General features: G+C 36.3%; 3 protein-coding genes across 4 annotated transcripts; 2 read left to right on the top strand and 1 right to left on the bottom strand.

Moving 5' to 3' along the window:
• Window positions 1-1,615: 1,615 nt before the first annotated feature.
• On the top strand, window positions 1,616-4,908 carry LOC126628976 (proteasome subunit beta type-1-like). Its single transcript, XM_050298863.1, has 7 exons — window positions 1,616-1,793; window positions 1,904-2,011; window positions 3,597-3,678; window positions 3,855-3,984; window positions 4,066-4,208; window positions 4,349-4,435; window positions 4,522-4,908. Exons 1-7 carry the CDS (start codon window positions 1,747-1,749, stop codon window positions 4,594-4,596), a joined length of 672 nt encoding a protein of 223 aa, XP_050154820.1. The 5' UTR covers window positions 1,616-1,746; the 3' UTR covers window positions 4,597-4,908.
• Window positions 4,909-7,418: 2,510 nt separating this feature from the next.
• Window positions 7,419-9,500, top strand: LOC126628977 (60S ribosomal protein L22-3-like). Of its 2 annotated transcripts, none has more exons than XM_050298864.1 (3): window positions 7,419-7,568; window positions 8,153-8,401; window positions 9,075-9,500. In XM_050298864.1, exons 2-3 carry the CDS (start codon window positions 8,169-8,171, stop codon window positions 9,217-9,219), a joined length of 378 nt encoding a protein of 125 aa, XP_050154821.1. In that variant the 5' UTR covers window positions 7,419-7,568; window positions 8,153-8,168; the 3' UTR covers window positions 9,220-9,500. The 2 variants fall into 2 exon arrangements, with proteins under 2 accessions (XP_050154821.1, XP_050154822.1); XM_050298865.1 differs by having other exon boundaries at window positions 7,427-7,568; window positions 8,156-8,401.
• Window positions 9,501-10,916: 1,416 nt separating this feature from the next.
• Window positions 10,917-13,662, bottom strand: LOC126628978 (uncharacterized). Its single transcript, XM_050298866.1, has 6 exons — window positions 13,342-13,662; window positions 13,068-13,234; window positions 12,899-12,996; window positions 12,358-12,434; window positions 12,185-12,268; window positions 10,917-11,518 (listed from the first exon to the last, which is right to left on the bottom strand). Exons 1-6 carry the CDS (start codon window positions 13,622-13,624, stop codon window positions 11,421-11,423), a joined length of 807 nt encoding a protein of 268 aa, XP_050154823.1. The 5' UTR covers window positions 13,625-13,662; the 3' UTR covers window positions 10,917-11,420.
• Window positions 13,663-15,190: the final 1,528 nt, after the last annotated feature.

Genomic DNA, 15,190 nt, shown 5'->3' with positions numbered 1-15,190 from the left:
GTGTGAGGCAAAGCCTCACGGGACCTAAATTTTTTTAATATATATGTTGAGCGTATACATATATTATATTAAAACCTACATGTATTATATGTTGAACATATACATATAATTTTTTTTAATATAAATCTTATCATTGAAGAGATAATTATTGATAATAAAATAATAAGATTTAAGGAATTGGACTTATTTTAATAAATTGGACTATTCATACTATTGGCTCAAAAAATTGGACCTATATCAAGTTTCCCCATTTTTTAAATATATATGTTGAGCGTATACATATATTATATTAAAACCTACCCAAAATTTGGGTTTGGGAGTTAAAAAAAAAAAAATAGCCCATGAGGCACGCCTAGGCGGCTCCTGCGACGCCTTCCGCCCATTCCCTCAAAACAAAGGGGGCAACCCTCACGCCCAACCTCAGACGACACCTAGGCGCACCCTAAGGTGAGCCTTTTAAAACATTGGATTCTACAAACACATATCTCCTCTTTCTACCCTTGCCACCGACACTCTTCTTCTTGTCAAATAAAATAGGCTACAACATAAACATGTTTTTTTTAAGTGTTTTTTCAATATTCACTTGCAAGTTCTTTTAGTTATTTTAAAAACACTTCCAAATATACTTTCAAATAAACTATACAAAGAATTAATTTAGTATCAAACTCGTCATTCACAAAAGTTGATCAGTCAAAATAAAAACTTTACATTAAGTCAGTATTCTAAAAATCGGCCTAGGCGGTGGGCGGTGGCCAGCCATTCCGATTAAGGTCAAATGGTTTGATAAGTCAGAAAATCCATTCGGCGGCGCCTAAGCGAGGGTCTAGGCGGGGTAGGCAAGGTTGGGCAGTTGGGAGATTTGTGTAGGCGATTGAGTTTGTCTGAAAAAGAATTGCATCCAAAACGAAAAGCGTGAAGTCTGGTGGCCACCGACAAGAAGATGCATTAGCAGGAGCACAGGGTGAGAAGATGAAGACGATTAATAGTTTAAATGACCTATATTATATGTCGTCATTTGCTATAGCCTATTTAAGTGGATCCGCAACTTTTTGTTTTCCAAAGCTAAATGGACTTTAAAATTTAATGGCCTTCTTGACCCAACCAAAAACGTCCAAAACAACAATAAAACAATAGAAAGTTAATGGGCTTTCTCATCTCTAGTTTTTTATTAGACTTAGTGGACCTACATAAAGTTTTTAATATTTGAAAATTTCAAGTGTAAGAATGTAATTATTCATATGTTTTATAGTAACTTTAATAAAAATAAAGAAATATTACATGCAATGTCATCCAATACTAGTATAGGTTTTTTTCCAAGTAAAAATAGACACTATTTATATGAGATATAATAATTTACTCAAATCCGCCCAACCTACCTAGATGCCCTCCTAATTCCCACCTAGCCGCCTAGGTGCTACGCCTCAACTCGTCGTCCGACTAGCGATTAACATCTTTTAGAACCTTAACATTAAGTAGTGGGTGCAAAACGTAATTTTAGGTAATTAGAACTACGTGGGCCTTGCTCGTTGGTCCTAGTCCCCCCGCCCCCCCCCCCCCCCCCCCTAAAACCAAAACGACACCGTCTACTTGATTTATTTCTTGAAGCAAACGACACCGAGAGATCTGAACGAAGAAAAGCAAAGTGTTGTGCCCCAGAGAGCTCATCCTCCACTTAGCTCCAAGCCCTAATCTTGCTCTCTCTCCTCTCTCAATCCCTCTCTCTCTCTTTCAACCAGACCGATCACCATGACAAAGCAGCACGCTAACTGGTCCCCCTACGACAACAATGGCGGGTATGTATTCTCTCCTTCCCTCCTTCCCTACGACAACTGTTGTCATCGTTTTTCCGCTTTATTTTTTATTTGCTTTTTGGGGAATTTTAGTGTTTTCGTGCTGATTGCAGATCCTGCGTTGCGATCGCCGGAGCCAACTACTGTGTGATTGCTGCCGATACTCGGATGTCGACTGGTTACAGTATTCTCACCCGCGACTACTCCAAAATCTGCAAATTGTACGCTAGGCTTTTATACAAATTTCTTTCGTATTTTTTTTATCTTTTTTCTCTAAATGTTTATATTTATGCACTTGAATTCGGAGAGTCGAAAGTCTTAGACTTTTGAAAGTAGGCTTCTGCTGCGTATAATTTTATCTGATTTTACTGCTTTTAGGATTTTTTGTTGGCGTTTTTTGGGGTTTTATCTGATTTAATTTTGCTTATGGTTAGGTTTAATTTTGATTACAACTTGGGTTTGTGTTTTTTTATGTTTCTGTACATGGTTAGGGGGGGCGTTTTTACTCACAATTACTATTGTATTGACTAGTGACTACTGTTGATATGTATGAGTTTCGAGATTTGTGTAGGGCATAGAGTAAGTCACATTCATCCAACCGTAGTTAATACGGTGGTAATGCTCACCACTTAAGAGTTTAGTGGTAGCAAAAATTATCTCTTTAGTTGGCTCATAGCCTTGGAAGTGTGGCCATTATAACAGCGTGTTTGTTGAAAGTTCAAAATGCTTGCAGTTTTACTGCTAATCAGTTTTGTGATAGCTTTTGTTTTTATGCTTGACCCGCTTCCTGAAATATGGAAAAAGTGTGGCAGATGATAAAATATCTGAGATAATAAGCACCGAAAAGGTCTTATTAAAGGATAAAAAAAAACATGAAATTATGCTGAAAAGAAATCGAGTTATGAAGTGAAGCTTCTATATTCAACCTGATGTGAGGAAAAGAATCCTAGGTCAAGGCAGTAGCTCGGTACAGGCCCATGTTCTTAGTGCTTGGTGTGAAATGCAGAGGCCAAATCAAAGGTACTTAATTGAAGTATAAAAAAGAATGAAAGTACGAAATTAAGGTGAAAACAAATGAGGATGAAATGAAGATTCTAGGATTGAGTGCCTAGCCTATTTTCAGGCCAGATTTTCAAGAACCCTGGTCTAAAGGCTGATGCTGAAGACCCCAGAGGTTTCTAAAACCCTGCCAATCCGTACTGTACTAATTTTAGAAGTTGGGTTATGCTTAAAAAATCATTTGGAACGTAAAAATTAAAGAGATAAGAGGAGCTATGTTGAGGAAACAGGAATTTGAAGGCAATGCAGCAAGAGACAGAGGTGGGACTGAGAACAAAAGGTAGCTAGTCATATGAAAGAAGTCTGGCATTACAGATGGTATAAATAGAGTGATCTGTAGGCCCCAGATTGCAAAGGTGATAAATTAGTTGGGGAAGCTGCGCATAATGATAAAAGTTTATTATAATGAAGCATAATGATAAAAGTTTATTATAAAAAAATAAAAATGAAGCAAATTGGTTCAACTTCTGGCATAGGGAAAATTCCCTTTCCTAGTTTTTATGACAAAACTTCCAGATATACCAGAAAAATTCTCAGTTATAAGGTGCGGGAGCTCACTGAGGGAAGCAAAGGTGAAGATAGAAGAGAAAGAGAGTGGCTATCATATGAAGATAGGAGAGTACATTAGCTCTTAGTAGTCATCTTGCTATAATATCAATACTCATTTATGTAGATTGAAATGTGGTTTCTGTTCACATTTACTAGATGATGGGTAAAGTATTATTGTCTTGTCTTTTAAACTTGCAGAGCGGACAAAGCTGTATTGGCATCTTCAGGTTTCCAAGCTGATGTGAAAGCTTTGCAAAAGCATTTGGCAGCTAAGCACTTGGTGAGGCTTCAAAATCTTATTGCAATACTTTGTTTTTCCTGGACTCTTTTTGGTTGCAACAGATGGTGTTGGACCTTTTTGACCATATGTAGGCTATATCTATTTATGTTGGCATGAAATAAATATTGAGTTATGTCAAGAACTGATGATGCATCCCTTGTTTCATTGTTTCCCAGACGTATCAGCATCAACATAACAAACAAATGAGCTGCCCTGCAATGGCTCAATTGCTTTCCAACACCCTTTACTACAAGCGTTTCTTCCCCTACTACGCTTTTAATGTTTTGGGTGGTTTAGATAGTGAAGGTAAACATTAGAGTTTAAAACCTTTGGCTGCTAGTTGAGACTTTTCTTGGCTAACAACTCATTTTCATTAATAATTTGCAGGTAAGGGTTGTGTATTCACATACGACGCTGTTGGTTCCTACGAGAGGGTTGGGTATAGCTCCCAAGGTTCTGGTTCTACACTTATCATTCCTTTCCTGGACAACCAATTGAAGTCTCCTAGCCCGCTCCTATTGCCTGCCCAGGTTTGTTGATTTTGTTTACTAGTTTCCATCGTACTAGTGGTTATTTGTTTGTTATTAATCTGTCCCACAAGCTATGACTCCGCATATTTGATTGTTATTAAACTGTTTATTAAATTGTTCTACAATTTATGACTGTGCAGGATGCTGTCACACCGCTGTCTGAAGCAGAAGCAATCGACTTGGTCAAAACTTGTTTTGCATCTGCAACCGAAAGAGATATTTACACTGTAGGTTTCCGGTCTTTTAAATATCAGTCCATTTTATATTAAGCTCATGGAACCACGCTTTTTAATGTGTCGTGGATGTGATACAGGGTGACAGCTTGGAGATTGTTGTCCTGAATGCGGATGGCACCCGGTACGAGTATATGGAGCTGAGGAAGGACTGATGCGTGCCCGTAAGGAATTGGAAATTCATATGCTTCACTGTTTGTTGTATTTGGACACTAAGATTAGAATGTCTTTTTTTGGGTGTTTAGAATATTTCTGTTTCAGTATTCAATTACAAAAATCGTGACGTGATCGCAGTTGCCTAGTCTGAAAATTTGAGATTCAATGTTGATTTATCTGCATTTCTGAGGGATTCACTGTTGATCTATCTGCATGATCGTTGATCGAATGTTTGATTGTGTACGATCTTATTATATAATGGCATCGGGCTCTCAATAGCTGTCTTTCGACGCCCATCCTTTCATCTCGAACTATTTCCTCAATTCCTGTTATAAAAGCCATTTCAAATGAAGGTTGGTTTTGTGAATGCATAGGTAGAAGCAACAATACTGAGATTGTTTGCAGTGCTCACCTTGATTCTCTTTCTCTTGAAGTTGAAATCGAAACTCCCCAACCTTGATTCTCTTTATCCTATATTCCAATTTTGTTTTTTTAAAACTAATTTTCTTGCTTTTTCATTGTATATCAATTAAAAATATCATTCGTAAATTATTGTTTCAATTATTGGAATGGTATAAGAACATAAAAATTTAAAATATGGAAATGTATGATGAATGTACCTATAATGGTGTTTAATTGTTATAAAAAAAGAAAATTATGACAATTTTGTTTTTTAATTTTCAAGTTGTTAAAAAACATGTAGACGGGTGAAAAATGGGTAATGGTAAAAAAAAAAAAAAAGATAAACGGGTTAAAAAGGGTAAATGGGTAAACGGGTATTAAACGGTTACGGTTAAATAGGTATGTGGTTATGGGTATGGTTAACCGTTTATAAACGGTTATGGGTATGGGTATAATCGTTTAGGCAATTACCCAACGAATAAATGGTTATGCGGATATGAGCACAAACGGTTATGTGTAAATAACTGCGGTTATCCGTCCGCCATAACCGTTGCCCACCCCTACCTACGTGACACCATCTCCACCCGGCCGCCATGGCAGGCTCAAAATTATTTTTCTACAGTTTCGCAAGTCGAATGGACGCTCTCAGTCTCTTCTATTATTGAGGCTCTCTTCGTCGGCGGGGTCTACTGGTTCGTCTCAGTTTTCAGCCCAACCGACCAAAAGGACAAGAGCATTGTAGATCTCTTCAGTATCTCATCTTCATTGAGGAAGTGCAAGATAACTCCTTCTTCCGCCGGCCCGTGGAGATTGAACAATTATAAGTAGGGAGGTGCATTTGTTGGTATTTTACATGTTTCACCAACTCCTTCTCTCCCTTAAATAAATACTAGCAATTGTTCACATGCTATGTATGTGGTTACTAAAATTTTAAAGATAAAATTTTAAAAAGGAGAAAATATAAATGGTTTTGGTCGCTAAAGTTTTTAGGTGACGACTTTCAAACGGTTTTTTATCGTTGAAGAAGTTGTTCATATCTTAGCAATTGTTTCTTCTTAACTATTTCGTTACTAAAAATTTATTTTATTTGGAAGAAACTGTGGAAAAGAGGGGGGTTGGAAGAAAAATGAGGACAATGATAAGGTTAACTAGTTGTGAGAGAGAGAACAAAATCGTAAAACTATTTTGTGTCTAATTTACTCTATAGTTTTGTTAATAGGGTTAGATGGTCTTTTCACATTTTTGGTTAACAAAGATGGAACTATTAAAAAAGGGCTTTTTTTTTTTTTTTACCAAAATGGTCACTAAAGTTGACATAACTCATCTGGTCTTTAAGATTTGAAATCAATAAAAGTGGTTTCTGATTTTGTCCACTATTAATCATTTTAGTATTTCCATGAAAAATCTAGTTAAATAAGGACCAAAATAATAAAAATAACCTCTATTTAATAAACAATGGGCCAAAGTGATTTGACAAAAATGGAGGGTATTTTTGCCATTTTATCCTTATATAATGAAAAATTTTAACAGAATGACTAAAATGATTGATAGTGGACAAACTTAGGGACCACTTCTACCAACTTCAAATATCAGGGACTAAAATGAGGAATTATATCAATCTCAAAGATCATTTTAACTAAAAAGCAGATGTATAATAATTAATACATTATAATGGGTTTGCCCTCCATAGCCTCTACCGCTATTGTAGAAACCAAATATGAATTTAATCCATACCTTATGGCAAACAATTTTTTGTATATGGATCAAATCCGACAATTGAAATATCAACAAAACTATATACTATCTGATAAAAATTAATTATTTACACACAAACGGACATTTTATGACTTCCTCCACATGTAGAGAGGTGTTTTTTAATTTTTACAAGTAATTTATGCACTTTAAATATGTGATTATCAACTAAATATTAGTTTAGTGATACTTCTGTTTCTAAATATATGTAATACTGTTACAAATAAAAATTTAAGATGAAATAAAAATATTTCTTTAAAGTGCCATGATTTATACTTGCACTAGCTTTTAGTAATTACGTGTCTGTCTTTTCCTAAGTTAACATATGAAAATAGGCATGCTCCACTGCTAACATGGTTTTTTTATATCAAGTACTAATTTTCGTCTCAAAGTCATTTAATACTACGGTCTATTGGTATTCCTCTTCACTGATAAGTTAGAGGTCTTAGGTTCGGTTCTATCCAAAGGAAAACTTGAAGTACATTATTGCTAGTAAATTATGAAACTTATTGTGAGGTTTAGCCACTCTCCCACCCCATAGTGTAGATAATATTATTTGTTAAAAAAAAAAATCCGTCTCAAATAATACCCTAACTGAGTGAATTCCACATCGTTTTCCAAAGGCCGAAAAGAGGACCAAACGCAATAAGGGAGGCCCGCAAAGTCGGCCCAATAGTCTACAAAAGGCTGATAAACCCTAACTCATTTCTCCTCCTGTATATTAGCACTCTGCCGCCGAGCTTTAACCTTCTTGGTCGTCTTCTGTTATCTCTCATTTTCCAACAGAACCCATCACCCCGTTCCCTCTCAACTCCCGGTACGTTCTGGTTTTTCGTTTACTTGTTAACCCTTTGTGTGGCTCCGTCGCATCCTGCAGATGATTTATTAATTTATTTTTTCTGTGATAACACTATATTTTTCAGTGGATTTGTTTTGTTTTTATAATTTATTTTTGGGTTTAATTCAGATTTTAGGTGGTGTTGTTCTTGGATTCGAAATTGCTAGATTCTTAGGTTCATAATTCAGAGTTCAGACTGTTGTTTTTATTATAATTCAATGAAGTCGTTGGTGGTTTTGTTGGATTTAAATTCATGGTGCTTTTGGGTTGAAGTGGTAGTTAAAATGTGAAATCTTCACCTTTCGGTTGGTATTCGTGTGAACTTATGAAGTTTTATACTCAGTGATGTAATTATCAGGTTTTACAAGGAAATAATTGATATATATATATATATGTTTGTGTATAGACTTGGACATATACGGTGTGTGTGCAGTGGTGCCGAATCTTAATACATTGATTTGTTTCGTGTGATTTGTATGCATATTTTGATGTACAAAGATGTATGTAAATGCGGTATTTGTTCTCGTTAATGTTGGGCTTATATTTGTTTTGTATTTTGGCAGCAGGAGATAATCGACAATGAGTCGAGGAACTGCAGCAGCAGGTCCCAAGGGGAAAAAAAAGGGTGTGACTTTTACCATTGACTGTGGAAAGCCTGTGGAGGACAAGATCATGGACATTGCATCCCTGGAGAAGTTTCTTCAGGAGAGGATCAAGGTCGGAGGCAAGGCTGGTGCACTTGGCGATGCTGTCAGTGTGACCCGTGAGAAGAGCAAGATCACTGTCACCTCTGACAGCAACTTCTCAAAGAGGTATTTTTGTTGATCTTTCGTGATTAATTCTTGTATGACTAATTGAAGGTGTGGTTAATTTATTGAATTCATGCATTCTTTTTTATGCTTGGTGAGTTTAGCTTGACTTTCTTTGTAATATTTGTGTCTTGATCCAGACATTGATGTTTAACATGCATTGAAGTCATCAGAGCATCCTTTGAATTTTGCTCTGATGACTTGCCGTCTCTGTGATGATAGCTATTTTACATTTTAACTGTCAAATGCTTGTAGATATTAGAGCAAATCTGCATAGCCATCTGAAGGTTAACGCATAGTGAAGTTGATTTTTTGAAATACTCCTAGGTACTCATTTCAACTGAATTCTATGTCGTTCACAAATATTAACATTTGATCCTTTGTTTGACTCTTCTGTTAATTTTGTTAAACCGTCATTTTTGTAGAGCTCGAGCTTATAGCTTATATCATTTTGTGTTTAAAATCCTGAAATAATAATCTCAAACAAATAAAAAAAAGGATTTAGTCTCTTTGTTTAGTTGGATGATTGTGACTCATCCGGCATTCCATTTTAGGTTTCTATTTGCATTTTATGCAACCCTAGGTTAAACAAGTTCTTCGCCTGTAACTGTAACTGAAAAATGGAGTACAGTTTTTGTGTACTTTTACAAATATTTTTGTTGTTTTGGTGGTTCAGGTATCTGAAGTACTTGACAAAGAAGTATCTAAAGAAGCACAACGTGCGAGATTGGCTACGAGTGATTGCTTCCAACAAGGATAGAAACGTCTACGAACTGAGGTACTTCAACATTGCCGACAATGAAGGGGAGGAGGAAGATTAAGATGCCGGGTCATCTAAGAACCTTGTTCACTTATTCAGTTTTACGCGTGGTACTGTTAAAATTAATGATGTTTTGAAATTTTGTTTTTCTTTCTAATGAGATATTTGCTATCAGTGGATGAGAATACAGATCTGGATTGTAGGAAGTTGAACTAGTTATGTTTTAACGAATTCACCAGGTGATATTCTCAAAGTTTTCGGCACAGCTATTTCTTCTCCCTGATTGTTGTTTCATCCCTTGTAACTTATGATATCGACCCTGTTGCCGAGTTGACGTTGAAATTCTTTGAGATTGCTACGTTATTAGTTTTGACATCGATGTGGCTCGCATTTTTCACACCTACACCAGTTCTCTGTAACAACGTTTCATCCGATGTTATCACATTAAATTTCTAAGCTAAAAATGCTTAGTCTTACAGATAATATTGGTTTGGCCACTGACTTTGTGGGTTTTGAAGTAAACAAGCATACCATATGAGTTGATCACATAACATTTGTATGATCACTTGTGTATAGAACAGTACTAAAGGAAAAATCGAATATACTTTGGGACAAAATTGTTGTATTCGACAACGAATGGGAACCATCAACAACTTAGGGTCACTTGACGACGAGTGCATGTGTCAAAGAGGTAACCCCAGACGGTCTCTAAGGGAGTGACATTGACCACCACTATATCTACATCCGCCGCAACGTACACAGAAGTAGGAACACAACGAATCTAACTAGGATTCATGTCATATGGATGAGCTACCTGGAAAATCTGGTTGTCAGTAGAATCTGGACAAACCTAAATCACCCCAAATGACCAGATGGAACCTGAACGGACGGTGGAAGAACCAAAACGGCCGGAACAGGAGTAACTCCTCCTCTAGCTGGGAAAACAAAGCAGTAAACAGCATAGCTTGTCCGCACCATACTCCATGAAAGAAGTAACCATGTACGTCCAGGCAGTAGGCAAGTGCGGCCTCACAAACTTCCAACCAAGGATGTCAAGAACGAAAGTAACAACACAAGTCAACCACATGAACAAAAAATCTACACAACACAAAAGTAGGAAAGTGAAATATGTGTGTAGGGTTGAATTCGTGCAACCATTTTTTCACATAACTTTTGATGCATTTTTTTGGGGCATATTTCATAATGTATTTTAACGATCCGAACCGTCTCTAAAGGTAGAGGTCCCTTATGTGTATTTAAATTACTTCTTCGGTATCTGAATTTTGTCAATTACATGTATATGAACATATAGGTTCCCGCTGAACTTTTCAAGCTCACCCTAACTAAATTTTGCAAGTTTACGAACTAGGCAATCGAAGAGGTTAGACGAACCGAGTTCGTAATAGATAGGAGGCTTGGAGTTCATTAGTGCTGGTGTGTTTGTAAAAATTCTCGGTAATTTGTACAAGAGCAATTTGATTGGAATTTTATTTTTATCCTTTATTTATTTATTAAATTTTAAATCGTGTTTTGGAATTGGGGTTTTGTACCAAGCCCGGGTCTAGGGCGGTTTCACAGAAACGTGTTAAAAATTATTATACAAAAAAGTGTCACAGATTCGTCCATACATATATATTTCAATTTCACAATAAGTTAAACTAAAGATGGAAAACCTATAGTTAATCTTCGAATAATACAATTAAAAAGATGCAGTAATCACAGTTGACTAAACTGAACTCCGAGTGTGAATCAATCAGATGTGCAGTAACCCAATTTAATTCGATATAAAAATGAATATTGCAAAATATAATTCCATATAAATATCGGAAATACAACACTTTCGAATAACATTATTCAAAATTAGAAGTCCATCTTACCTGACGAGGAGCCTTCAGTTTGAAGCCGGTTGCCTTGTAATATTGTGTTTGGTTGTAGAGAGGGAGGGCATATTGCTGTTGCCTGTTGGAGTATTGACTCGATCAACATTTATAATTTAAGAATACTGAGAGATTTACAAGTTCTATTGATCATGGCAGAAATCTCTGAATCTTGTACACAGCGGGGTACAAACACGACTACTGGTTGTCCGACAAATGGACAGCTCGAAAGTTACTCAGACGAATGGGAGGACCAAGTATTCTCAGGACACTTGGGAAGAACATGTAAAACTACTATCTGCATACGTAGACATCTACCATGGTTTAGTCTATGTTGATTCTGACAACCCTTTTGGTCCTCCCGTCAGAGGTAATCCGCGCAGCGTTATCTGATCCCATTCCTCTGGTGCTTTGCGTTTGCTCTGAAGGTGGAAGAAGCCCCCGCCAAAAACGCATTTCCCATCTGTTCTCTGCTACCGGAACCTATAGATATTTTGTCGTACCAATATCATTCATTACTTGGTTAAAAATACTGAATTCTGAAACGCAACATTCCCTATGGTGTCTAGCATACACAATTACACACCAACAAGGAAGTTAACACTCGAAAACCTCCCAAGAAAGAGGAGGGAAGAGGAAAGGAACCGTAGAACAAACACTAACATTACTTGTACAGACAACTCACAGGTATGGCGGATGTATATCTTTCCTAAATCATACACCCAGCACTCTGCACTAACGTAACCATTTAAATAGAAAGCCATAGGAGCATTATTATTGCCAATGTACCTTCACTGGTATTGCAACACATACCATTCTCTTCTACTACTTACAGTGCATTGAACATATACAGACACACACACACACATTATCAGTTCTGATCCTAATAGGAAAAAGAAGTTTATATGACCATTTTCAAAGAACTCTGTTATGCTCACGCATGTGAGACTACATGCATATCAATAATGTCTGTGAACTGAATATTAGGCTGATATGGAGAAATTAACATCATGATTTGCAGGCACATTTGCCCAAGACTATCTGCTGAAAAAGCTAACAAAATCCCATCTAACAAGAACGAAGAATTAATAAATGAAGAAACAAACACAAAGGAAAGAAAGTTTGTGGCTGGAGGGGGTGCTTATGTACCATGCATATCAAACTCATGTTTCCAGCTAGGCAAGTGACCTTCAACATTACCATTCCATGCTACTTCAAAACCAGGAAGCTCATCTGCAACAAAATGGCAACATCAGTTTTACTGTTCATACTTCTAAAACATAACACTTGTTAACCAACCATAAAGGGCTGCACAAACAAACCTTCATTTAAATTGTGTAAAGTTTGCAACACATCCACCCTTCCATCTGACATAAGCAACACAATCATCTTAATTCCGCTAATAAGTTCATAATTAATTCTTTCTGATACCTTTCGTGATGCTTACTTAGAAGACGTGAGAAAGAGATTGAATTAATAACAGCCACAAAATGATCTATGCAACAATAACAAAAACCACAGATTGAGAAAATAAAATGGGCAGAAATGAATATATTCTGAAACAATAGCATACAATCCAGTCCCATTAAACTTGAACAAGATAGTAACATGGTTATCACGTACATGAGATTAATCCCTCAAGCAATACAATGAGCAAACCCACTCCATACACTTGCTCCATATTTGACCGTAAGAAAGCGGAAAAGGGTGACTCTGAGTGTTCGGTACACAAGGTCGGTAACCCTTTTGCATCAATTTCTTAGTTGACTGCTCCTTTCCAGGAAATGCCTAATGCCTCAAACTACAACTTTTTATAGGTTTTATAGCCATTCTTCATTTGTTCTTGCTATAGGCTGTTTTAACGAACAAAAGAAATTTACCTTGTCATGAAGTCCTCTCGAAACCCTACGTGTTGCTTGACCAGTTGTCTTATCTGCTTCTTTGGTCTCCTCAAGCGCTACCTGATGTACAATCACAGCTTAAGTTAAAGAATTATGCAAATGAAAAATCAAATCCCAGAAAAATTACTTACGCCATCACCGCCTGCCCTTCTAGTTCTTGTAGAAGTGTAATACGCTCCATCTACATCACCACATGTGACTCTGCAAGTCTGAACAGAGAAGTTATGGCCCTGAGACTGTGCGCCTTCCACATTGTTGCGGTCATTTCTATACGTCACATCCTTGCTTTTCCTCTCTGCTAGATTCAACATGGCAACCATCAGCATCTTACAGCCAACTTAAATTACAAGGTAGAGGATAACCCTTAACAGTTTCTAAGCAACAAAGACGTGGAAATTTCACTACCGTCCACAACATCATCTGGATGGTCAATAGATGGTTCTTTGCCTGAAACTGATATTTTGTTGGCTCTACCACTCCCCGGTGTATCACTAGAAACGGAACTTGGACTGAACATACTAGACTCGAAGATGCTACCAATCGGGCGACTGAAGAACGGATCACCAAATGGATCCCTTCCACCAAAAAGGCTAGGGAACATGCTTCTTCTGGACCCAAATCCCTGGAAACTATCAAACAATCCATGTGATCGAGAAACACCATCTCGAGTGTCTCTTTCACTTTGCATTTTGTTGGTGTTTATCCCTCTGGAATCAGAAAATCTCAGTATAGATTATTCTTTATAATAACACATTAAAAACCTCGAATAAAAATGTTCAAAAAACCACTGTTTTAAGTTCAATTAGGTATGCTATTATGCTAATCTACAAAACAACAAAATATACGACTCAAAATCTAACTTTTGAAGCATTTCATATAATTTATTAAAAATAAAATCGATTAGTTACTTACCAGAGGCAAGTGATTCAAAACAAAATTATCAACACATCAATTTCATATAATTAGAGAAAATCATAAAACTTAGGAGTGAATTGGGAGTGAGGTGCTTAAAAAAAAAAGCATCCATGAAAAAAAGCTGTGAGGGTTTTAGGTGTTTGGTAAACTGAAAAAAAGGGCTTATTTTGGAAGCTGCTGTGAGAATAAGCTGAAATCAAAGGAAAAAGCTGAAGCTGCTATTTGTAACTTTGGAAAACTGACTTTTTTTCAAAGCACACGGAGCTACAGTGCTCCTTTACTGAAAAGACCCACTAGACTGCTTTTTTTTTTTTTTTTCCAAAAGCACTTTTACAAAAAAGTTTACCAAACACTTCTGCTGATTTATTTCACAGCCGCTTATTCTCACAGCACAGTCGCTTATTCTCACAACAGCTTTTTTTTTCAAAGCATAACAATACCAAACCAGCCCTTAATCACACAAAACTAATGTTATCGAAATGTGTATTTACCACTACATTAACATGTAAGCGAACGATCATTCAAGTCATTAACCAAAAAAAAATTCGAATAAAACCATTCCCGAGATATAATTACGTTAAACACTCATGAAATTCAAATGAAAATTAAAACCGTCACAGCAAGCGAGCTCTACGACTGATACGGAGCAGATGATCACGGATAGTAGAAAAATAGATGAATGTACGTTAAAATTAGGGACATAAGATTCTATGGACAGTAAATCGAACAGAGAAATTAAAACTTCATTATATTCTGTTTAGCAGCCGAGAAAATGGGAGAGGAAAATAAAAAGATGAAACAGTAGACCCGGCAGTTTCTGACACGACACGAAAATGACACGAAAATAACGGGTTTCGGGTCAACACGATAACTTATCGGGTCATTATCGGGTGACCCGTTAATACGTTAATAACGGGTTTTTAACGGGTATACACGTGGGTAACACATGGGTAACCCGTTTCGACCCGTTAAGAAAAAAATTATTTTGATAATTTTAAAGTTTAATTACTAAAAGATTTATTATAAAATACAATAGCCATATTAATATATACAATATATTCTATATTAAATATATAGTTTTGTAGTATTATTCTATATAAGTTTTAAAAAAAAGTTTTAGTCATTATTTATTTTTATTATGAGTTCCTTATCATTACTATGATAAATTTTACTTAATATGTTGATGTCCAAAATTAAAATAAACTAATATAGTATTTGTATAGGCAAGAACTAAGAAGACATACATACAAGTATGAAAAATGTGAAAGAATATATAAACACTCGTGAGTCATCATTATTCATCCACAAGTAGATAATGGTTACACTTACATTATTGTTT

This window comes from Malus sylvestris, chromosome 7 (genome assembly GCF_916048215.2).
Source record: "Malus sylvestris chromosome 7, drMalSylv7.2, whole genome shotgun sequence".
NCBI lineage: Eukaryota > Viridiplantae > Streptophyta > Magnoliopsida > Rosales > Rosaceae > Malus > Malus sylvestris.
Note: the sequence above shows the minus strand (reverse complement) of the source record. Positions and strands in the feature narration are given on the sequence as shown.